The following is a 23,933-nucleotide window of genomic DNA, read 5'->3' on the forward strand; positions in this document are numbered from 1 at the left end:
ATCATTGGTTTTAAATCTAAGTCAAGGTAATAGATAATGCCCTTTAGAAGGCCAGCAGTGTGAGGGGCACCAAGTTCAAGGTTTTTCAAAAGAAATGGAATCTATTGGATTTTAAGTCCCATTTAACCATCACTGTAGGTGGATACAGAAAAATGGAAAAGCAAGAGTTGATTATCAGTTCAATCCATTTCTGTTCTCCTTTAGTCTTCCAGGTGACCCAGGCTGATGGGTTTGCCCATTTCTGTTAGAAGGGGAGACAAATGAATGAGGAGTCACAGTGCTGTAAGCAAGAGAAACCAGGCTACTTGAAAATACTGTCTGGGGGCGCCTGGGTGGCTCAGTTGGTTAAGCGACTGCCTTCGGCTCAGGTCATGATCCTGGAGTCCCGGGATCGAGTCCCGCATCAGGCTCCCTGCTCAGTGGGGAGTCTGCTTCTCCCTCTGACCCTCCTCTCTCTCATGCTCTCTGTCTCTCATTCTCTCTCTCTCAAATAAATAAATAAAATCTTAAAAAAAAAAAAATACTGTCTGAAGAGGGGAAGAACCAGGAGTAGGAGCCAAAAGTAAGAGGCACTGGAAGGAGTCTCTTATGACATGAATGTGAACTCCGAGCCAGGGACAGAGCACTGGCCTGTGAAGATGACACCTACCCTCAGAATGGCCACAATCCCATTGCTTCCTCCCGCTTAAAAAATGGGAAAGTGAGGAGCCCGGAGGTGAATACATTCTGCAGGCTCACGGCTAGTTAGTGTTGGAACTAGGCAAACGCACATGACTGTCTAGCTCTTAACCAGAACATCTCTTTCTACCTGAAAATTTTACGTTCTTCTTTTGGGTATTTGTTTGGATTTGTACTGTAATGCTTATTTAGTTTACAGAACACCAAGTAACTGGGGTAAAATGCCTTTGGTCACTGGCACATCCTTTCAAAAGTTCCACATTATTTTTCTAGTTGCCAAAAAAAAAAAAGCAACCAAAAGATATTTAAGATAACAAGATACTTAACAGAGCATCACAGATTACTTGGCCTCTCAGATTCCATAATTGGAACTTTGGTGTGATTTCTACGTTCTTAGTGTCTCTCCAGCTCTGACGGTCCATCAATTCAGGAGGTATAAAATATTTCCACCATATGATGCACTTGGGGGAAGTTGAACCTGTCCTCTGCTGGAGTCCAAGTATAGTTCTCCCACAGGGAGTAGGTCCTGTTGGTGGCTATCCCAGTCTTGAGATCACGGCTGCAGACTTCCTGCTAATACAGTGCCACACAGAGAAGGTCGGCACCCCTGAGCATTAGTGCACCAGCTGGTGATAGGACTGGGCAGTGAAACAGAGTAGAGGGATTTCAGGCAAAGGGAAGAGGAGGGCTTGCTATGATGGCAAGTGATAGAATCCCAAGGGCTGGGAGGATGGAATCCATAGTAGCTCGTCGAGAGGAGGGAAACATATGGCCCAGATGCAGGTAAAAGATGGGCGTGAGATGGAAGAATGGATGGAGTAGGGGGAGTACAGTTGGCCAGTATGAAGAGCCCCCGTGGGGTCAGGGATTGTGATGTTAAAGGAAGATGTGTTAAGGTTGCTCGTGTTTTCCCCTAAGCCACCTGCAGCTTCATGGGCAGAGCTGGGCTTAATCGGGATTGAGACCAAGTCGACTGAGTGCCATAAGATAAACCAAGGACAGGGGAACTGACAGCGTGTGTAAGGGTCTGATGATGATGGCAATGGCTGGCCACGGAATGCCAGCTGAGAGAGAGGAGGAGTGAGGGTATGAGAGAGGTGGAACTAGGACCCGGTGAAGGGCTTTCTGGATCCAGGAAAGGTGTCAGGGTTGTTGAAGTTGCAGCATTAGAGGAAACGAGCTGGAAAGACAGGGGGTGGTTGCAGGAGAGCAAGAGGTTTGAAACTAACACTCACAGGGGGAGACAGTCTTTGGTAATCACAGCCTAGGGTCATGGCCATGGAAATGAGTGGCTGAGGTTGAGTGGAAGATGGGATCATTAGAGGAGTGGGAGTCAGGGGCCCGGATGCTGGAAGGAGCATCTCTGTGGATCCTGAAATCTCAAGAGGGATGGCCAGAGGTATGCTGAGGAGTGTGAGTGACCCCGGGCCAGAATCTCCATGGACTTGGAGTGATCTAGAGGGCCCTGGAAGGAGGCAATGAGGGAGAATGGTGCGGGGTAGACAGAGAGAATGGTCTGACAGCATCCCTGAGAAGCAAGGGATGAGCCCCACTTGGGAGAGCTGCAGAGGGGACAGGGAGAGCCAGCTTTCCAATAGGCACCAAAGAGAAGAGGAGAACATGCAGAGAAGTTGAGGAATAGATCATGAGTTCCCGAGGGCACAGTGAAAAGATCTCCAGAGTTTGTGGCCTGGGTGGAAGTCGGGTGGTAGTTAAGATCAGGTCAGAAAATGTGATTTGTCCAATGCTATGGCAATTAGGCTATAGGGGGTCCTGGGCTCCCCATGGCAGATGACATGAACTGCCATAAAGCAACATTCTCTCAAGGGTGATGAAGCGGATCCTATCATCTAAGACCGGGTCACATGCAGGGAAGTTTTGGGGCTACTGAGATGGAATTTAGTTATGTATGCAGATTTCATTAGCCTCATTAATACAGGACTGCTACATTTTTATCACAGCAAGATTAGTTTTCCAGAAATTTTCTAAGGGGAGGTCTTAGGAAATATTAGTGTCATTTGATAAAGTGGGGTTTTGGAAACCCATATCAGAAATCAATGATGTTGGGGCACCTAGGTGGCTCAGTCATTGAGCGTCTGCCTTCAGCTCAGGTCATGATCCCAGGGTCCCGGGACCGAGTCCTGCATCAGGCTCCCTGCTCCGCGGGAAGCCTGCTTCTCCCTCTCCCACTCCCCCTGCTTGTGTTCCCTCTCTCGCTGTGTCTCTCTCTGTCAAACAAATAAATAAAATCTTTAAAAAAAAAATGCATGCTGTTATGTGGACATTTACCTTTTCTATTAGTTGTCTAACTATACAGTTTTCTGTCAATTTATTCTTTTCTCAGTATTTCTTTAGAATGAATGATCCTGAATTTGAATATAATTTAGGTTTCATATATGCATTCCCATGGGACCAAATACTTCCAGTGTTTGCTCATACAGTAGTTCAAACAAGAAACCACATCAATATAGATTACTTTGTCCTCTTATTTAGAACAAAGTCGTGATGAAAATTACGTTTGTTTTTAAGTCCTTGTATATCTAGATCATGGAGATCAGTATGTGACCATGATATCGGACACGTGGCCACATACAGTGTCTGGGTCTTGATAATAAAATCATAAGTCATAATCTAAAAACCAAATCTTATTTTCAGTATTCTTTTTTTTAAAAGATTTTATTTATTTATTTGACAGAGAGAGACACAGCGAGAGAGGGAACACAAGCAGGGGGAGCTGGAGAGGAAGAGGCAGGCTTCCTGCTGAGCAGGGAGTCCGATGCGGGGCTCGATCCCAGAACCCTGGGACCATGACCTGAGCCGAAGGCAGACGCTTAACGACTAAACCACCCAGGCACCCCTATTTTCAGTATTCTTGCAAAGTTTATAGATGCAGTTCTTTATTCATGCAGGCTGTGAAATATTGATTCAACCCAGTGCTGTTAGACTGTGAGGCTCTCAAAGGCTGAGACTCCTTGTCTTATTCATGTCCCTCCTCCAGTGTGCTGACTGGCTCATGCAGGATGCCCAGTAAATACTGGTTGAGGGAGAAATTAGAAGCCGTCCAAGGTTTCCTGAGCATCAGTTCTTTGCCAGGTACCATACTAAGCACTTTAATTATAGTCCTCATAATATTCTAGGATATTCCTTATAATAACTCTATAAAGTGAGCAGGTGTTACTATTCCTACTTGAGACATAAAAAAATCGGGGGAATGAGGTTCAGTAAGTTGCTCCAGGCTTCACAGTCCACAGTGGTGGAGGAGGGGTAAGCACATGGATGTGGATGTCCCCAAGGTCCATGACGTTTACAGTACACCACACTGCCTTGGAGGGGACAGAGGGAGGGACGGAGGGAGGAGGAAGGGAGAGAGGGAGGAAAGAGAAAGAAAAGAATAAGTAACCATTTTTTAAAAATCTCTCTGGTTGTTGAAACTTAGAAGTTTTACCTGAAAGTGCTCTTAAATCTTAAGATGGTATCACCACCGTTAGCAGCTTAGTTTCTTGAATGATCAACTGCCTTAGCAACTGTGAAACCTGGAAGGCTCTTGCAGAATGAACGTGGGAAGCTCAGGCACGGTTATCAGGATGAGCCACACATTACCAGCAGATCTGGAAAACATCAAAAAATGGGATTTATGTGCCTGTCTGTGTGAAACGTTCTCGGCCATCTCATAGTTTGGCTAACACCCCATGATCACTGGCCTGTGGGGACATTTTTAAAATATCTGTGCCACTAATCTTATCTAAAGTTAATCCAACCCAAACCTTTCTCCTAACTGGCAAATCCATGGAAAGCCATAGCTGTCCCACTAATCTTGAAACTATCTAGAATTCTTTCTTCTCTATGACAACATTCAAGTCATTAGCGAGTCCTGAGTTCCTGTGTCTACATGGCTCGAGTAATTGGTTAAATCCCTTGGGTCCAAACTTTACCCATAAAATAATAGGTTCTCCATTCAGAATTGCTAAACACCGTATTCTTCTTCATTTCAAATTGTGTGACACATTAGTGAGAGAGACAAAACCAGACTTGTCTAGATAGCCAGTCCGGGAAGGAAAGGGGCTTTCCTGTTGGACATTCACAGGGTCTGCATATTTTAACAACACTCAAAAATAAGTTTGTTGGAGAAAAGTAAAATAAGACAACTTGGAATTAAATATGAATGAGAAAGTACCTGACTCTTCTGTGTAAAGTTGAGTGCATTGGTTTTCTCATCTGTGAGGGGGGCAGGAGGGGGAGAAAAACCATAGTATGCACAGAGGTAATTATTATATATTTCAATGTTTCTTATATCTATGCTTCAAACCTGCCCAATATAAGTTACCATGTACACGAAGTGACTTGGTTCATTTCATGTTCTCCTAGGGGCTGGTAGAAAAAAGTAAATTCAGAGAACTTTTGCTTATAATTTGTGAAGCCTTATTAGACAGTGTATGATGAGGGGAAAATACTGATTTTAAATTCAAAAGACCAGACCCTTCTACTGGAGGAGTTGCTTTTGAGACTCAGTGTCCTCATTTATAAAAGGAGAAATTACACCTGCATAAGCAGGTTAATGTGTGCGAGAAATGAGATGCTATCTGAGACATACTTTTCAAGTTGATTAATAATACATAAATGGATGAGGTTTTGAAATAAAAATTCTCTAAGAAAAAACAATGCTATTTCACTGACAGGTATTCCACCACATTTAAAATCCAGCTTGCCAAACAGGGCATAAGAGAATTTTTATTCATATGGGTATGTCTTAAAGCAAATTGAGTCTCCTTGGAATATAAAATGGTTACAATAAAAGTCTCTGCTGTGCCCACAAAATCCAATGTGTATAAATTATTCTAACATATTTTTTCCCCTACTGCACACTGGGCCAATACACTTCTCCTAGATTCTCCCCGTGATACTTGAAAGGTGCACAAGTCCAATGCTGCCGAAGGCCTGGAACTTGGGACTAAGGGAGAAATTATCCAGTAAAATAATAAAGAACTAAACTCATTCAGTGTCACAATAGACCAATCCTACTCCTTGACTTCTGCTCCGTGACCTTGGTTGCATCCCATATTCTTGGCAATCTTTTTCTCCATCTTCAAGTTTGGATTAATTCCAAGGGGGTGATTATCAAATGGATGTTTAGCCAGCAGGAAGCGGGATGTATAATAGGACAGCTTTACATATAAACATATTCTTGTTAGAATAATTATTTCTGCCCAGAAATTAAATCTGAAGTCTAGTAGATATAGAAGCCTCCTCCTGGGGCGAGTAGCTGGGGATAGATGACCTGCATCTACCTTTCAGCTCCTGTTCCAGGATTCTGTCCCAGAGAAGTAGTGCGGGGTGAGGAGGGGCAGAGAAAGGCAGCTCTGTGACTTTAAAACTATAGAAGAGGTTTGCGGGGCGGGGGGCGAATCACACTGTGACTTTCCTGAAAATGGCCATAATTCAAAAACCTTAAAAAGTCTTCTCGGATATTATTTCATCTGGTCACATAATAGCCCCTTGATATAACTAGCTGGCAAGAGACAATGCTGGTTTAGATTTCCCCTGTTAGCATGTCTGTCGTTTTATGTCTGGCACCATGTGAGAAGCTCATTGAGCTGGGTATTTCTCCAACGAGCGCTGGCTGGGGCTGAGCTCTATCTCACACATCCACTGTGTTTCCAACGTGTAACACACATGTGTGAGGTCCAAACTTTCGTGGAAGTGAACTGCTCTGACCTTAGCTTTGACCATATCTGGTGACCTCCTCCTTTTGTGGCCCTGGGCAATTCAGGAACGATCTTAACTGTGATCTCAAAAGGGAATACACTTTATAAAATCCACACACATCCTGAAGTGTGTGTCTCTAAGTCCCACCTGCAGCTTGATAAGCATGGGCTAAATCAGATCTTTGCCTAATTACAGTCCACTCCATGGCCAGGGACTGATTCTCTCCTGTCCGTCCCTTTTTCGTGACCTTGTTGCTCAGCCCAGTATCTGGCATGCTGGGCCCATGAAGGCAGTGACCATATGGAAACTCAGCTCAGATTAATGTCCAGTGAAGTCATTTTAACACGTTATTCTTGGAGAACACTAAACATAGCAATGATGATATGTGGGGTTTTCCGTGGAACCCAGTTAGATTCTTTGGGACACCCTAGCAGTGTTTCTCAAAGTACGCATGTCAGATAAGGAGGAAAATTGGAGGGTCGAGAGGCCTGATCTTTACAATATGTCGTGCATTTAGGCTTCATCGGGCGTGTTCTTGCTGGAAGGTTGTAAAGCCAGCTGACATTTTCTTTCAGTGAAGCCTTCCCGCTACAGGGGACCATTTTTAATGTGTCCCTTTGAAGTCCCCATCACATAATGGCCCAGCATCTCCTTCATGTGTTCTGACCTCTTGGTAAACAGCCCTAGTTCCAGTCCCCATCATTTCGCACCTGCAGTGGGACTGTGGGTAGCTGACTTCCCCTCACCGGCCTCTTCTTTGCTCCCCCAAAGCTGCAGGAGAATATTTCTTAACTGCAACTTTACTCGTGTTTCCTTGAGACTCAAAAATCCCTACGACCTGCCTGTTACCTACAAAATCATGTTCAAGTGCCTCGGTGGGGGTCAAGTTTCCACTCCAGCGGGCCCACCCTGAGTCCTCTCTCCTCTGGTCCAGGCTTCCCAGCCTGGATGGCATCTCCCCCACAGGGCTGTTTGGAATGGAACAGGGGACACTTTGGGTTGAGTTTTGGTTACCGGACCTTCTGTTCAGGCAACTGTTCTCTTTGGCTTCCCGTCTTTCCCAAGAAACATCAGCTCTACCTCTGGCCTGGCTGACCATGAGAGCAGGATGATGCCTGCATTCACCAGCCACACAGAATATCTACATTCCTGGGCTTGTCAGGGAGAACACATTAAAATTTATTGCCGCTCACTACACAATAATTGTCAGAACTGGGTGGAGAGAAAATGATCCATAGCAAGGATTTCCTCAAAGGGATGAAATTCTCCTGTCCTCAGGAGTCTCTAAAATCTGCCCTTGGGAGACACGAGAACCACATACTTAAAGCTAAATTGTTTTGGCCACCTATAGAGATGCTTTTTCTTTATTGCACTTTGGCTGTATTGGAACAGCTCACTGAGGCTTGTGTTCGTACTTTCTAGGCAATGCTGTTAAGGATGGTGTTCACCGTATTGCACAATATTTTTTTTATTAGGGTCTTGGGAATATTATCTTTCTGCTATCTTTGCCAGAAATAGCTATGACCCTTGCAAGGAATTATTCTGTTGTTGTCTTAAGGACACAAGAAACTATTCAAGTTTTCTTTGTACATTGGCTGCTAGAAAGCCCCAGTGCAATCTCTGGTCTACCTTTAGTAAATAGATAGGGTATCACAGAATGCAGTTAGGGTCTCTTGACATTATTCTGGCTTCATCATATTTTTTCTTATCCCCATTTTTACCTAAATTTTATCATTTGCCGTTGTACTGTGCATGCCTTCCTTATATAGCCTAAGAACTGCCTCACTTCTTCATTGAAAGAGAGTTTCTTGCTGAATTATATTATTTAAATTGACTTCATTCCTTTTGGGAAATAAGTGTGAATAAATAAGCCAAGCCTGGCCTGTCGCTGGTAGATACGGCAAACTGCACTTAAAGGGGAGCAGTGCTTGCTGTCTGGGGAACCGACAAAGAGAAGAAGAAAGGGTCAGAGGTCAGGAGGGCTGCCAGGTATGCCAGGAATGGCCGCCCCACATGGTGGCCACACTCAGGAAATGGATACGTATCCTGTGTGGCAAGACATCTGGGATCTACTAGGTACATTTTCAGTTCCAAACATTAATTCCTTCTGCTTTAATTAGGCATTCTTGTCTATCAGAACTAAGACCCTAAGACATTCTCAAAATAATTCAAAAATTATTTACTGAATGCCTTCTTATGTCCCGCTGACAGACCATGAGAACACCACAACACAAAAGATGCCAAAAGTCGGTTTCAATGGAAACACCAGACAGAAATAGCTAGCCCGCTCATCATTCATTGACACTGATGGTGTGAGAGGTCACAGTGTGGGAACAGTTGGCCTCTGGGGTTCCCTTTGGAGGGAATGTGCTCTAAACCCTGTGAGCCTCTCCGAGAAGACTATGGTCTTGACTTGCATTTGAGCAACAAATTAGTGCATGTCCAGAAATGACTGAGTTTCTTATTTTCATCTTCTTTTACAATGTGATCCTGACCCTGCATCTTTTGCTCCTAAGAGAAGGTCTCAGCACCTACCTTAACTGTTAATTAAAAGCCTGCAGCAGTTATGATGTCTCTGTTGAGTGGCGGTCCTTCATGGCGCACTGTGTCCTCACCTGTCCTTTCGTCAATGTCGTTCCTCATGGTGTGTGGTTTTACTTATCTCATTCATGTGGTGGAAATCTAAACTCTGCATTGTATGGTGCGCATGCGCACGCGCACACGCGTGCGGGCACACACACGGGCACACACACACACACACACCTTCCAGTTTGTTTGATGTAAGAGGGAAAAAAACCAACCCTGACATTCAGCCCCACATGATAAATGCCTGGATGGAGAAGTATGGAGAGAGAAATTGGAAAGAAATGTGGATTTTTGAGACATGTCATTTAACCAGATTTGTTCGTCTATTTGAGGTGAAAATCCTCTTCTCTGCTTCTTCCTTATGTAGCCTAAGAACTGCCTCACTTCTTCATTGAAAGAGAGTTTCTTGCTGAATTATATTATTTCCTGGCAGGACACCAGTGTGGTTGGTGTGCCATTTGGTGGATGGAACATCTGCCACGCCCAGAGTCTAGTGCCTGCCGTCCTAGGGTCCCAGTGGGCAGATCGGTTAGGACACTGGGGTCATTGCTCACTCTGGAAGCCCCAGAGCATGCAGTCTGAATTACTCACTGCTTCTAGTTCATGTATGTATTTATATACATCTCTATGGTTTTATATTGCAGAATGAGCTAAGAGACCCTTGAAATGTTTAAAAAGACTGCTTTCACCTAAGACCCAAAGCAGTGAAGTTTTGGGGAAAGACAAATGGAATCACAAGATCTGGGATCAGCCCTTCACCGTTATACTTTATGTTACACAACCCCTTACTGGTCGACTCCTATTTCATTGACTGTTATCCTAACAGTTCTGTGTGTACATTATTATTTGAAGATTGTAGTTTTCCATCTCTGACCCATTCATTTGTACTATAAGAGAAGCTTAGTACCAACATTGACTTTATCTGCCACGTGCATAATGTAATCTGCTGTGCATTTTCTCAATAGGTATCTGTTGCCTGTGCATACAGTGATCTGGATTAATATCTTTCTTTTATTTATTCATTCAGTCATTCATTCAGGCATCCCACCAACCACTTTGTTAGCACCCACTATGTACCAGGCACTGTGAATAATGATATGGGATCTTGGAAAAAGTGAATGGTATGGAAATGAAAGTAGGGACAGTTTTCATGTTTGAATTAAGTCTCAAAAGACATGTAGAATGATTCAGACAGTCACCCTTTCAGCCATGGCTGAGTAACCAGTACTGGACTATCCTTCCTGCCATAAACAATTATAAAACTGGGAAAAATATATTCATCAACAGCTTTCAGGTATTGAACAGACAGTGCAAGGCTCTGATTATTGAGAGAAAGGAGACACACAAAGTAAGCTCCATAATAATTACCCTTGTTCTCTTCCTGGAAGCCCTTTCCTATCTGTAGTAGGGGGAGGCAGCATCCAAACAGAATCCAGTTGTCTTGCTGAGCTAGGGAGAGAGAATCAGAGTTCTGGATCGCTAATATAGCAGGACTTTGTGGGTCATAGTAGCAGATAGGAGTGAATTTCACAGAGAAGGTATGGCAAAAATCTGTACTGGGATCCTCCTTAGTGATTGGATAAATATTAACCTGCTGAATGTTAGAGACGAGTCCTGGCAGAGAATAGTAACAGGGGAGGTGTGAGCTATGTGGAGAATATGGAGGCTTAACAGTGCCAAGAATCATCCAGTGGAGACTACCTTGTCGAACATCCCAGGAATTCAACCGAGACCCCAGAAAGACTTTAGAAGTAGAGATATCATCACCCTAGAGATCTACTCTAGACACTCTCAAAGATTAAAAACAAGTTTCAAAAGGATCAAGATGACAAGCTGATGTGCAAATAAATGACCCCTTAAGAGAACATAACTCTCTCTTAAAAAAGACCAGACTGTCAACACTATAGCATCAACGATATACAGCATATAATAAAAGTTTCTAGATATGAAAAGAAGCCAAAGAAAAGGATCCCATAACCAGGAAAAGAAAATGATAAATAGAAACATAGCCAAAGATGTTGGAGGTAACAGAAGTTTCAAACAGTTATTAATATGTTTTAGGAAGTCCGAGGAAAAATTATCATAATGAATGACCTGATGGAGACTATCAATAGGAGAAAAAGAGAAATTCTAAAATTAATAAAATACAACATCTGAGGTGAAACATTTAGAGGATAGAAGAAAAGATCAGTGGACTTGAAGACAAGGCAATAGAAACTATTCAAACTGATGCAAATAATAAAACGTTTAAAGAAAATAGAGACCCAGTGATCTGTGGGACAATATCAAGCATTATAACATACGTGTAAAAAATATAATAAAGTCATAAAGATTTTTAAACTCCTCAGAAGTGTTGCCTACACTAACTGTCCTTGCTTTTTCCTCTCCCACTGTCTTGAACTCGCTCCAAGAGGGCATCCTCTCCCCCACCCATCATGACACTGAAATCTCTTGCAAAGGTTATCTTTTACCTCTGTATTGTCAAATCTAACAGTTAATTCCTCATGTAATTTGACCTATAAGCATCATTTAACATAGCTGATGTTCCCTCTTCCTTGAAACTCTTTATTTTCCTTTTTAACTGGCTTTTGCTATTTTCTGGTTTTCTTCTGACCTCACAGGCCACTTCTATTCAATCATTTTGTTAGTAGCACCTCACATCCCCAACCTCCAAATGGAACACTCAGAGCTCAGCTCTCAGACCTGTCCTCCTCACCCCAGATTATTTTAAATAGCCCCTCTCTCCTGATAATTCTCTCAAATGTTATAGATCTCTGCCAGAACCTTTGTCCTGAACTCCAGATTTCTTCATCCTACCGTCTGCTTGACATCTCCATTTTGATTAATAGTGAACAGCTAAAACTTCACATAGGCAAAAGAAAATTCCTGATCTTTCCATCTGCCCACCCAGAGGCTGCTCCCCCCACGATCTTGCCCTCCTCTGTGAAGGATAATTTCACTTTTCATCTTGCTCAGGTCAGACCACTTCGCACCATTCTTTGTGCATCCTTTCAACATCTCATATCCAAATTGGTTTGCAAATCCTATCAGACTACCTTCAGAGAGATCCAGAATCTAATCACTTCTCCATACCTCCCCCAACGGCCTTTGTCTAGATCACCACTGTCTCATCTGTGTTAACTATCAGCCTATGTAACCGATGCCCTGGCTCCCACCCCTCATTCCTCTACAGTCCATTCTCTGAAAAGCAGCCAGCACGATCTCCTGTAACATAAATCAGACTACATTTCTCCTAAGCTAAAAACATCCAAAGGCTCCTCAACCTATTCCGAGTAGGATCTTTTCCTTTTCCTACTTCTGGCTCATACATATGATCAATGAAACTGCTCAAGTATTTGTTAAATGTGCTACTAGATATTCACAAATCATGTGGCTGGTTTTTTTGAAACTAGATGCAGGCTATTCCATGTATTCCTATTAACTTTCAGGATATCACTTTCAGTCCACCATCCCATCTGTGGAGATAATTTTAGGTCACAGCTCTGCATTGCAGGTGGTACCAGTAACTCATGTCATTGGCATACTCTGTATGTTTCCCTTCAAATCATTGACAAAGAGGTTGAGGAAGCTAGGCTGTCTCATTTTCAGAAATGGTTAATACCCATAATCTTCTGCTGTTTTTGGAATGAACTCCTTTGGAAATGTACTCAGGGCCCCCCACATCCTGCCCTCAGTCACGTGAGGTGAGGTGGCATGCGAGGCAGGGTAGCATGGGTGGTATGCCCTGATCATTTGGCAATGGAGCTCTTCCAGGGAAAGAAGCAGGGAGCCTTCCTTCCTGAAAACACTTCAGCATGCACCAAACTTACTCTCAGACATCTCCACCTGCCACTTTTGTTTAGCCTCCTATGTGCTCAGCTGCGACCTGCAGGTTTCTGGAAAAGGGAACTCAAGGATATAACCATCCCGCATTTCAACCATTGGTGTCCATGAGCACCATGAAAGTCTGTCTCCTCTAACACACACACAAAATGGGGAGGAGGTGGCAGTCGGAATGAATACGAAGGAAGAAAAGAATTGATGATGAGCATTGTGACTCATGTGGGAATTAAAGAATTAAACACTTCTCCTGATTCCCAGATGTTCTTCAGCATCTTCCCTCTAATGGAGGAGGCAAAGGGAAAAGGCCATTTGGAGCCGAGGTGCCCCAATGACTCGTTGTATGACTTCCGTCGTGTTTGTCCTCTGCCAGGAACCTACTGCCAGCAGAGGGAGGTCGAGGCCATCATGGAAGGCGACGAGGAGGACAGAGGCTGTTGTTGCTGCAAACCGGGCCACCTGCCGCACTTCTTGTCCTGCAATGCCGCATTTCACCTCCGCTGGCTCACCTGGGAGATCACACGGACACAGTACATCCTGGAGGGCTACAGCATCATAGACAACAATGCAGCCACCATGCTGCAGGTGTTTGACCTCCGAAGGATCCTCATCCGGTACTACATCAAGGTACTGCTGCCCTGGGGCCCCAGACACTTGTCTGAGTAATAGTTCTGGGCTGACTCGAGGAGCTCCTGAAAAGCTTTGCAAAAAGCTAGATTCTGAAGCTTCTCCTTATCTTCTGAATCTGAGCCCCTGCTAAGTTTGGGAACCATTGGTTTTGTGAAAAATCCTCCAGGGCTTTTGTTTTGCCTGGAGTTCACGGCCTGAGTCTCTGTCCAAGTCTGGGCACTAATAGGCAGTTCCTTTTCTTACCTAGATCTGTTTCTTCACTTCTAACCCAGCCGAGCTAGGGGGAGGATGGCGATGATATATGGCAACGTCCTGAAAACATCACCAAGGCTCCATGTTTACGTGTTATAAGTATCAGTTGAAATGCTCTGCCATTTCCACTTTAGAACCAGAATTATTTTTTAAGCTTAAAATGAAAACTCAAACATATAGTAAAATGGTTCAATTAGGATTAGTTATGACAGCCTTTCTTGCTCACATATTTTTCCCGTTGCTCAGTATCCATGTCTGCCCAACCTGTATTCAACTCAGAAAATGTCCGTGTTTGGAGTTAAGTCTCCCAGAGAACTAATGTGAGCTTCGAGCGAGGGTGCAGAGGCCCAGTGGGGCGACAGCGCTTGCTAAAGGGGGAGGGACAAGTGGGAGCAGCCAAGACTGAGAAAGTCTTTGTGATGGTTCCTGTTTTGAGGGAGCTCTTTGCATGGCGGGAGCCCTGGAGCCTGACCCTCAGAGGGGCCCACGTGTTTTTTATTTTTATTTTTTTTTATTCTTATGTTAATCCCCATACATTTTATCATTAGTTTTAGATGAAGTGTTCCATGATTCATTGTTTGTGCATAACACCCAGTGCTCCATGCAGAATGTGCCCTCCTCAATACCCACCACCAGGCTAACCCATCCTCCCACCCCCCTCCCCTCTAGAACCCTGTTTGTTTTTCAGAGTCCATCATCTCTCATGGTTCATCTACCCCTCCGATCTCCCCTGCTTCATTCTTCCCCTCCCACTACCTTCTTCTTCTTCTTTTTTTTTCTTAACATATATTGCATTATTTGTTTCAGAGGTACAGATCTGAGATTCAACAGTCTTGCACAATTCACAGCGCTTACCAGAGCACATACCCTCCCCAGTGTCTATCACCCAGTCACCCCATCCCTCCCACCCCACCCCCCACTCCAACAACACTCAGTTTGTTTCCTGCACAGAGGGGCCCACGTTTTAATGCCATTTACAAGGAGGACACTCATCCATCTGAGATCTCAGACTTCCTGCCAGCTGAGGCTGAGAGAGGGGGTCCAGCAGAAATGAGGAAATACAAAACAGAAAGATAACACGGGTGCCTGAAGCTTCAGGGGTTCCCACCAACTGAAAAGGAAGACGTTTAGAAATTCGGAGCTACTTAGGAGAGCCCCACGTGTGCACCAATACCACTAAAGTTTACAGGAAATAGAAGACAGATTGTGAAAATTCAGAAGGTTAAATAACTCTTAATTATCACATCCCAAGGCAGTTGCAACGAGAAATGTTTGTGAAATGCTTTCCTGTGCTGACTATTTAAAACAGATTTAGTGGCTTGTACTCACCACCTTCATGCATCCTGAAGGGATGCAGAAATTTCCATCCATACCTCACACAAAACTGTAGGTGTTTTGCCCAGCCTTACATACATTGGGGAAGATTTGGAAAGCAAATCAGGGAGTGGTGAGCTCCTGCTTCCTAACTCCACAGTTTGCTCCCTCCACCTTGTAAACTAGGCTGCAAGAAGTTTTTCCTACAGAGTCAATCCTAGGAAGCTCAGTGTATCAACTGGTAGTAGATTTGGCAGTGGGTCCTGAAAGAACGGTGGTATGGTCCTGTGAGAAGTATGTTTCTCTCACACATAAATGAAGAATGGGGTGATAGCTCCGTTGCAGGAAGTCCTAGGCACCCAGGTTCCTTCCAGCCGCCAGGTCTACCATTTTGGAAACTTCATGTTCCAAGATGGAAGCTTAAATGGTTGGAATAGAGGACAGAGGAAATGAAGAGCAAGGGCATGCACCTCCGGTCCCCTAGAAAGCCTCCTGGAAGCTGCCACAGTATGTCCCTATTATATCCCAGGGGCCAGAAGCTCGTCCTGTCCATGCCAGCTGTGAGGGGTTGGAGAACATGCATTCTGGGCAGTCTGGAACCCAGGTACAAATCGTCTAGAGCCCCCATTGTTGTTTCCAGTAGAGTTTCCACCCTGCCCCCATCGCCCCCCCCTTTGCACAAACATTCCCCTGTGCTCCCCGCCCCCACCCCTGCCAGGCATCCTCCTCCAGCTCCTCTCTCCTCATTCCACGTGCACACAAGCTACCCTGGGGCCCGTGCCGACATTCACCTAGCCTTGCTCTGAAATCTGTTCTACTTCACCTTCCAGCGACTCCCTAAGCACGGGAGCCGCACATACCTGACTGCTCTCTGGGTCCCCAGAGTTCAGTGTGATGACTTGCATAGGGCAGTGTCCGGTGCATTTTTTGGATGGAATGAACAAAGGTAACATGGATCCTGGGTCCAGGCCATACCAGTCTGGGTGGATGAGATTCAGATGTCGGCAAGAGTCTGAGTGACCTGCTGTAGGCATTCGTGTTAAGAATGGGGTTCAATACTGAGCCGCATCTCTGTGAATCGGGAGCTCCCCATCAACAGCCTTTCCATGAGCCAGACAGGTGGGCGGACCTGGCTCACATGGTGGAGCCACAGCAAGTCACTATGGGTTAGAGAGAAAGGAGAGAGACCCTTCCTGTATTCAACAGGATTCCTTTGAATCCTGATAATGAGATACCTTTTCTGGGTTTACCCTCTTGGCTTTTCCAGGGGCCTCGGGGGCACTACCTGGGACCTGCTTTTTAACGCTTCCCTCCCTTGAACTAGGGATCGATATTCACTTTCCTCCTCTCCTAACTCCAAGAAACATGCCTCCCAATTCCCTGTACGTTTTCTAAAATGGCAATTTGCAGTCTGATAAACAAGTCCAGGATAATGTGCAAATGGCAGAGGCTGAAGGAGCACCCCCCGGCCCCTGGAACCTGCCAGGGTAATATTTAGTTTGTGGGAGAACAATGCCTTTAACTCTGTTTTCCAAGAAAGGGGAGCGATGCCAACATGAGAGTTTCAGGTGGGGTAGGAGAGGCACACAATGCAATGGTTCGCTACCTGGTGGGGGGCTTCTCACAAGCTGGGGGCAGCCCTGTCACATCACACTCCCTGAATAAGCCAGCTAATTATGGATTTGCACGTCCTACCCAGAAATTCCAATTCCATGGGCCTGGGGAGGGGCCCTAGCACCTGTATTTTTGAATTAGTTTCCTAAGTGATTTAATATACAGTGAGGCTTGGGAAGGACTACAGATGTATTTGTGCTCAACAGAAACAGATTTCTCTTAAATTCCAAATCAATGCTCAGGAAGGACCGAGATGTGGGGGCTGATGGGGTATCACGGCACCTCCTGGTTAATTCACATCTACACCGATGGGGCTGTTCATGCGAGGCTTTCTCTAAATACAGCACTCAGTGCTTGCCCACCCTTTGGTGAGGGGTAGCTCAGAACTTGCGCTCATTCCCCCCCGGAGTTAGTTAAAGAAAATGTCAGGCATGCCGAGTGGCTGTTAGAACAGGAGAAGCAGTCTTTTAGCGTAAAAAACTAATGAGTGTTTTCTTCTTTGGCTTTGGTTACGTGGTGAACAGAATCACCTTTGTAGTGCTGGATTGCTTCAAGTTGCAAGAACTTGGTTTCATTCTTTTTATCATTAATATTATTTTTATTGGGCCGGCAAATCAAAAAGGAAGAAAAGCTTGGAATAATTCCATTACACAAAAGGATTTTTTTTATCTCCTGATAAACTGGGTCAGTTCCGCCACCCTCTATGAATATATTTGAAATCATTTCCTTCCTGACGACTGGAGGTTTTCCCTGGTGCCTTCTCCTCCTTCCCTCCATTTATTAGTGATCAAAACCCTCTTAGCAGTCAAGAAATCAGCTTTCAGTGAGGGCCGGGTTTTCCCGCTGCCATTGTTCCTGTCCAAGCCTTTCAGAAAGGAGAGGGGCTTATCGCTTGCCTTGCAGAATGGGGAGCACGAAACCTGGACATGTGGGGGGCTGCCTGCCAGGGCCCCTCTCCTAGAACGCGCTGTCTGATAGAATATGCTGATCTACAATTAAAATGAGAAACCAGGAGAATCCCTGCTGGAGGAGCCAGATATGGTGAATTAATTCAGAAGAGGTCTTGCTTTCAACATGGATCAGGTTCTGTGTCATCAATTCATTTTCTCCAGCCTTACTTCTCAGTTTTACTTAGTGTTGTACCCATTTCATCCTGATAGATTCTGAAGGATTGCACACTGCTCATTGACTCCGTCTCTCTGACAGAATTTCTGCCTAAATCAAGTAGAAACGGGGCATGGTTTGCAAGGATTGGGTGTGTTCTGTGTTCTCTGGGCAAGAGGAACAGATTCTCCTCATGCACTGGGGGGAGGGGCGGGAGCGGAGAGAAGGGGGAGCCCAGCTGGGGGTGTGCTGAGAAGTCGACACTGCAAAATTTTGCCAGACCTAGGGGAGGAAGTTTTAGCCTCTGGGATTTGAAGTCCTTGTTAACTATTCTGACTTCATCGGTCGAGGGGGTTATTTTCATTCCCCCCCTAGAAAGGAATGAAAAGGTAAACGTCCTTCGAGTTTTGTTTGTTGTTCCTATCTGGTTCATGGAATTAGGACATATTGGGAAAAACTAGACCAGATGTTTGCTAGAGCCAGATGTTCATGCAGACCCAATTTCTTTGTGGCCTTTGTAATTGTCAGCAGAGACACTGTGCCTTTGGCCACGGTCATGGATCCTGTTCTGCTTGTAACTTTGGGTCAACTGCTTACACTGCCTACCTCCTAGAAGCTTTAAATTATCCTGCCAGCAAGCAGACAGTAGAAAACCCTCCAGAGTCAGAATTGACGTTTCTGAACATTAGACTCAGCGGTCTCTCCTGGCCCCTAATGTCATCTGTGGCCTCACCCCTGCTCCAGACTTCACCTGAGCCTGCTGCTCGCTCCCTGGGCCTCAAGCCCCCTGGGTAGGTAAGGCAGAGATGTCAGGCCTTGTGCTGAGTTCTTCATGTGCACTCGCTCATTTTAAACCTCAAAATAATGAAAAGAAGTGCACTTTGCTAGCACTTCTGTCCTTCCCACCTCCCACTCAGCTTCCTATGGCCTCTTCCTCCTTCCCTCCCTCTCTGTCCCCTCCCTCCTTACCCTGAAGGGACTTCTCCAGGCCAGCAAGGTTGTCCTGGGCACAGTGCTGCAGAAATGCGATAGTGCATGAACTGTGGATGTCATTTGGGGTCCCCTGCTCCCCCACTTTGGGGTCAGGTGGGCTATGAAGCCTAATAGGGAATATGCCTCAAAGAAGGAAGGCCACACGCCATGAGCCACAGATTAGCCTTCCCAAAGTCCAGGCTGCTGGTGGTCTGAACAGCGGAGAACGGCTTAGTCAGGCCTTTCCCATTGTTTGGCCCCAATCCGGGGACCACCTGCTCAAACTCCTCAGACACCCTGAGATCAGACACTCCTCAGCAACCTCCGACCTCGGTGCTCCAGATTTCACGGCCCAGCTGAAGGGAGGGAAGAGCTGGAGAGAAGGCAGGAGGCTGCCTAGAAAAGTGTCTTTGCCCACTCAAGTCACAGGTGCCAGCCCCCTAAGCCCTGGCCAGGCCCAGGCCGTGTGCGTTCCTGTCTGTCTTCTCCCTCGGGAGGAACGTGTGTCTACGATCAGAGAACGCCATCGATTAAGGGTTTGGGGCCATAAGAGCGTACATCACTGCCTTCTCGCACCAAATACCACCCCTCCCTGTTGCTTGTGATTCCCACGTGAGATGCAAGCCAGGCTACCGGAGCAGGGGGAGGGTTTGGGGGGGGGGGGGCGCGGCAGCCTCAGTGGCACTGAGCACCATGTCTATTTGCCCGTGGTAATAAAGGGCAGTGAAGGTTGCAGGGGAGGTGTACTCTCCCATCTGCTGCTGATGTGCCTGTATTGGAGCTGGATTTTCACCTTCTCTGCTGTATTTTGACTTCTCCGGGCCGGGAGCTAGCCTTTCTGAAGGAGGAATTCATTCGCGAACTACAAGATGGCTTTCAATAAAGCTGTGACTCAGAATGAGAAGGCCCGACAGTGGCATTTTCGCCAGTTGGGATTCCTAAGTGGCGTGTCTGATGGAGGGGAAAACACGGGTTATTTGGGAAAGCATCACAGATGTCCACCGCCTGGGAACCCGGGATTACGTACACATGTGTGTTTTTCGACAATTCTACATCATAAGTACTTTCCATAAGAACTTTGGTGTTTTCATTCATTAAACACTCCTGAGCTGGGGTCCCGGAAGAGGGTCTGCCCCAGTCTCTTTCGGCTGGATTAGCCATGCTTGGCATCCACAGAAGCCTGCAGTAACCCAAGGGTGCTTTTGTGTGTCTCTCTCAGAAAGGATTGGGCTGGCTGTCATTCTTCTTCACCACGGAACTTCTGTCCTGGTACATTCTGTTAACGTTCTGTTCTTCTCACTTCCCTCATCCCTGTGGTGACCCATAAGAGAGGACATTTTAGAATGTCCCAAGTGAGTTCCTATGCATTAAATCTAGCAGGAAAGGGGCACCTGGGTGGCTCAGTTGGTTAAGTGTCTGCCCCGGGGTCCTGGGATCGAGCCCCAAGTCCGGCTCCCTGCTCAGCAGTGAGTCTGCTTCTCCCTCTGCTCCTCACACCACTCATGCTCTCTCTCTCTCTCAAATAAATGAATAAAAAATCTTAAAAAAAAAATCTAGCAGGAAATACAATGACACCACATGTCAATCCCTGACATTGATTGACTTTATGAGATATAATAAATAAAAAGTCGTTCTGTCTTTAGAATGGCTATAAGGGCTCAAAATCTTGCTTTCTCTCCACAGAGTATAATATACTATATGGTAACATCCCCCAAACTTCTCTCCTGGATCAAAAACGAATCCCTTCTGAAGTCTCTGCAGCCCTTTGCCAAGTGGCATTACATCGAGCGTGACCTTGCCATGTTCAACATTAACGTTGATGATGACTACGTCCCGTGTCTCCAGGGGATAACCCGCGCCAGCTACTGTAACGTTTATCTAGAATGGATTCAGTACTGTGCACAGAAGAGACAAGAGGTAGGTCAGGGAGGTGGGGGCCAGAGGTGTTGGGTAAAATATAAAACACAAGGAGCATTTATAAAGTCCACCTCTTGTAATACTGTATGGTAGACGATAATAACATAGTGGAGAGAGAACATTGGTATTTGGATAAATGTTTATTTAACACTTAAGCAAAATTTTAAAGGAAGAAGTCATATACCTTGTCTCCAGTGAAGGAGCCTTGAAGGTGTATCTCCCTCTCTACTGTTCTCAGGCATAGTGCGGTTTTAAGCCTCTGGCATGGCTTTCAAACTCTGGAAACTTCTTTGTGTAGAGCTGCTTTTTGAGATTTCCGTACAAAGGATATCTGTGCTGAAATGCAAAGGAGTTACTGGACGTATTGAATCGTGGACAGGCAACCAATCTGTTTAGCAATCAAGATGGTCCAACCCACTCGCACAGTTGTGTCTCTTGTGCATTATTGCTTCCGTGCGGGGGACACTTCTGGAGATGAATGCAGCCTCTTAGAAATGAAACCAAGGACAATGACGGCTTCTCAAAAGAAGAGGAGGAGGGTTGGCAAGGAGGAGGAGCAAGGGGAGGAGAGAGGGAAGGGAAGCAAAGGGAGGGAGTTGGTTGACCTTGCTTCCTGGGGTTTGAAAAGCTGGATCAGGATGCCGTTGATGGAGACAGTAGATTCAAGTTGAAAACAAGCTCCTCAGTAGTGAAGTATGTCACCCGATGACTTGTGGGGACAAACCAAATTACGACCCTAATCCAGGTCCTTGACCTTTTCGTGAGTGATTGAAAACAGGTTGTCGAAGGAGCAGGTGACAGAATCTGCTTTCTCCAGATGCAGCAAGGAGAATGTGTGCTGATTTCTTAACCCCTGCTTGGCCTGTTCAGGTGGTTGAGGTATTCAAAGAATCTATCAGTAATCCCTAGCTATCCTTGTGATAGTGCTCTTCTTTCCTCATTTCATTCATGAAATCATTTCATTTCTCTTGTGAAAACTATTTTGACTCTTTCTTCTGCATTTCCCCCACCCCTTTTTTAAGCTGACTTTAGATGACCTCTTTAATTTAGCTGTTTATTGTGGACTTATGGTCAATTCAGGGCTCCTCGTTGTAGGGAAAACAGAAAACCCTCACCTGCCCATGATTCCTGTACTCCTTCCCTCCCTGCTAGTCACACCCCTGCCCTGTGGTAAGGTGGGCATTCATTTGTAAGCTCCCCCCATCCTCACCTGTGAAGTGCCATATTCAAAATTCCAGAGAATTAGGTCAGCAAGGCACATGGTAGCCTCTTTTCTCCCCTAAAGTAGCTTCCTCATTTCAAATTTTTTTCCATGTCCAACCACAAGAGAAAGTGTTTCAGGAATCAGAGGGTTCTCCATCCCTGGGGCATGCTACTGGACCAAGTGACCACAGTGACTGACTTGCAAAGCCCCCTGGGATATGATTCTGTGTCGGTGCATGATGGAACCCTGGGGAAAGTTGAATTAGCATCCCTGCTCTTTCAGCCCTCCAAGAACCTGGACAGCGATGAGGACTCTCCTTTAGTGACCCTGTCCTTTGCCCTGTGCATCCTGGGGAGGAGAGCTCTGGGAACGGCAGCCCACAACATGGCTCTCAGGTACGTGAAGGAACAGTTGGTACAGACACCAGGATTTTATGTTTTTGACAGATTTTTGTCAGTCATTTTCTTTATTTTAAAGTTGGACTGCTTATGTAGATAGTTCTTGCCATAATAAATTATGCTGGGCTCATAAGGAGGCTTTTGGATCACTGTGACCTTTGGGAGTTCTACGTTTGGAAATGGCACTAATACAGAGTAGCTAAATCCCCAGGATTCTGGGTACAGGACCTTCTGTGTTACAGGGGTCCTGGTGGATTTGCTGGAAAGATGAAATGAAATCATTTATAGGAATTACCTAGCCTGGTCTCTAGCAAAATTAATGCTTAATAAAGGTCTGTTCCCAGGGCGCCTGGTTGGCTCAGTCGGTTGAGCGTCCAACTCTTGCTTTTGGTTCCGGTTGTGATCTCAGGGTCATGTGATCAAGCCCCAAGTCGGGCTCCATGCTCAGCATGGAATCTGCTGGAGATTCTCTCGCCCTCCTCCTCTGCCTCCCACCCCCCCATGCTTGCGCTCACGCTCTTGCTCTCTCTCAAATAAATAAATCTTAACAAAAAATAAAGTTGCGTTCCCTTTCCCTGTTTTTCCACACAAAAGAAAAGCATCACGTCTGTGCTCTAGTCCAGACTACCCTGCCCTGTCTCTGTGGGGCTTTGATTAATTGGATGTCCCTTTGGCTGTTTCTTCAAGCTCTCTTCTACCAGATCTTCCTGCCCTGTATGTAAATAGCTCAGGTTTCTCTCCTTTTTTAAACAGTTGAGCTATAATTGACATATAACTTTGTATTAGTTTCATAATGATTCAATATTTGTATATATTGCAAAATGAGCACCGCCATAAGTCTAGTTAATGTGCATCACCATATGTATTTTTATTATGTTACAAACCTTTTATCTTGTGATGGGAACTTTTAAGATTTACTCTCTTAGCAACTTTCAAGTATGTGATACAGTATCATTAACTAGAGTCACGACGCCATACATTACATCCCATGACTTATTTATCTATGACGAAGTTGGTGCCTTTTGCCCACCTTCACCCCCATTTCGTATGTCCCCCGCCACGCCCACCCCAGCACCCACCAGTCTGTTCTCTGTATCTATGAGCTTGGTTTTTTCATTTTGTTTTTTTAGATTCTATATATGTAAGATCATACGGTATTTGCCTTCCTCTGACTGACTTCACTTAGCATAATGCCCTCAAGGTCCATCCATGTTGTCACAAATGGTAGGATTTCCTTCTTCTTCTTTTTTTTTTGTTTAAGATTTTATTTATTTATTTGACAGACAGAGACACAGCGAGAGAGGGAACACAAGCAGGGGGAGAGGGAGAGGGAGAAGAAGGCTCCCCACTGAGCAGGGAGCCCGATGCGGGGCTCGATCCCAGGACCCTGGGATCATGACCTGAGCCGAAGGCCGACGCTTAACGACTGCGCTACCCAGGCACCCCAGATTTCCTTCTTCTTATGGATGAATAATATTTCCAAGTTTCTCTTCTTAAAGAACAAAAACAAAGTTAAATCCTCTCCTGGCCTTTTCACCCTCCACCCTCTATCACCCAGTCTTCTCTTGCATTCACGAACAAGCTCTGGAAGTTTCCGTCACCAATGACGCAGAGCTCACCACCCTGCTGCCAGTTTGCCTTCTGCTCCTGCTACTCCCATGAAGCTGCTGTCATGAAATGGTGTTCTTATTGCCAGGAACACTGGCCGTTTCAGACTTCTC

General features: G+C 45.4%; 1 protein-coding gene across 4 annotated transcripts in view; it reads left to right on the plus strand.

Moving 5' to 3' along the window:
* Positions 1-23,933, plus strand: part of PCNX2 (pecanex 2) — a 306,833-nt gene that overhangs the window by 257,173 nt on the left and 25,727 nt on the right. For all 4 annotated transcript variants that reach the window (XM_064594619.1, XM_064594618.1, XM_045877819.3 and 1 more), the window contains 3 exons: positions 13,181-13,434; positions 20,377-20,610; positions 22,097-22,209. In XM_064594619.1, coding sequence (XP_064450689.1) covers positions 13,181-13,434; positions 20,377-20,610; positions 22,097-22,209 — 601 coding nt within the window. The remainder of the gene's footprint in view (positions 1-13,180; positions 13,435-20,376; positions 20,611-22,096; positions 22,210-23,933) is intronic.

Source organism: Mirounga angustirostris, unplaced genomic scaffold, assembly GCF_029215605.1.
Source record: "Mirounga angustirostris isolate CCGP_5_RB_7025 unplaced genomic scaffold, mMirAng1.0.hap1 SCAF_6, whole genome shotgun sequence".
NCBI classification, from domain to species: domain Eukaryota; kingdom Metazoa; phylum Chordata; class Mammalia; order Carnivora; family Phocidae; genus Mirounga; species Mirounga angustirostris.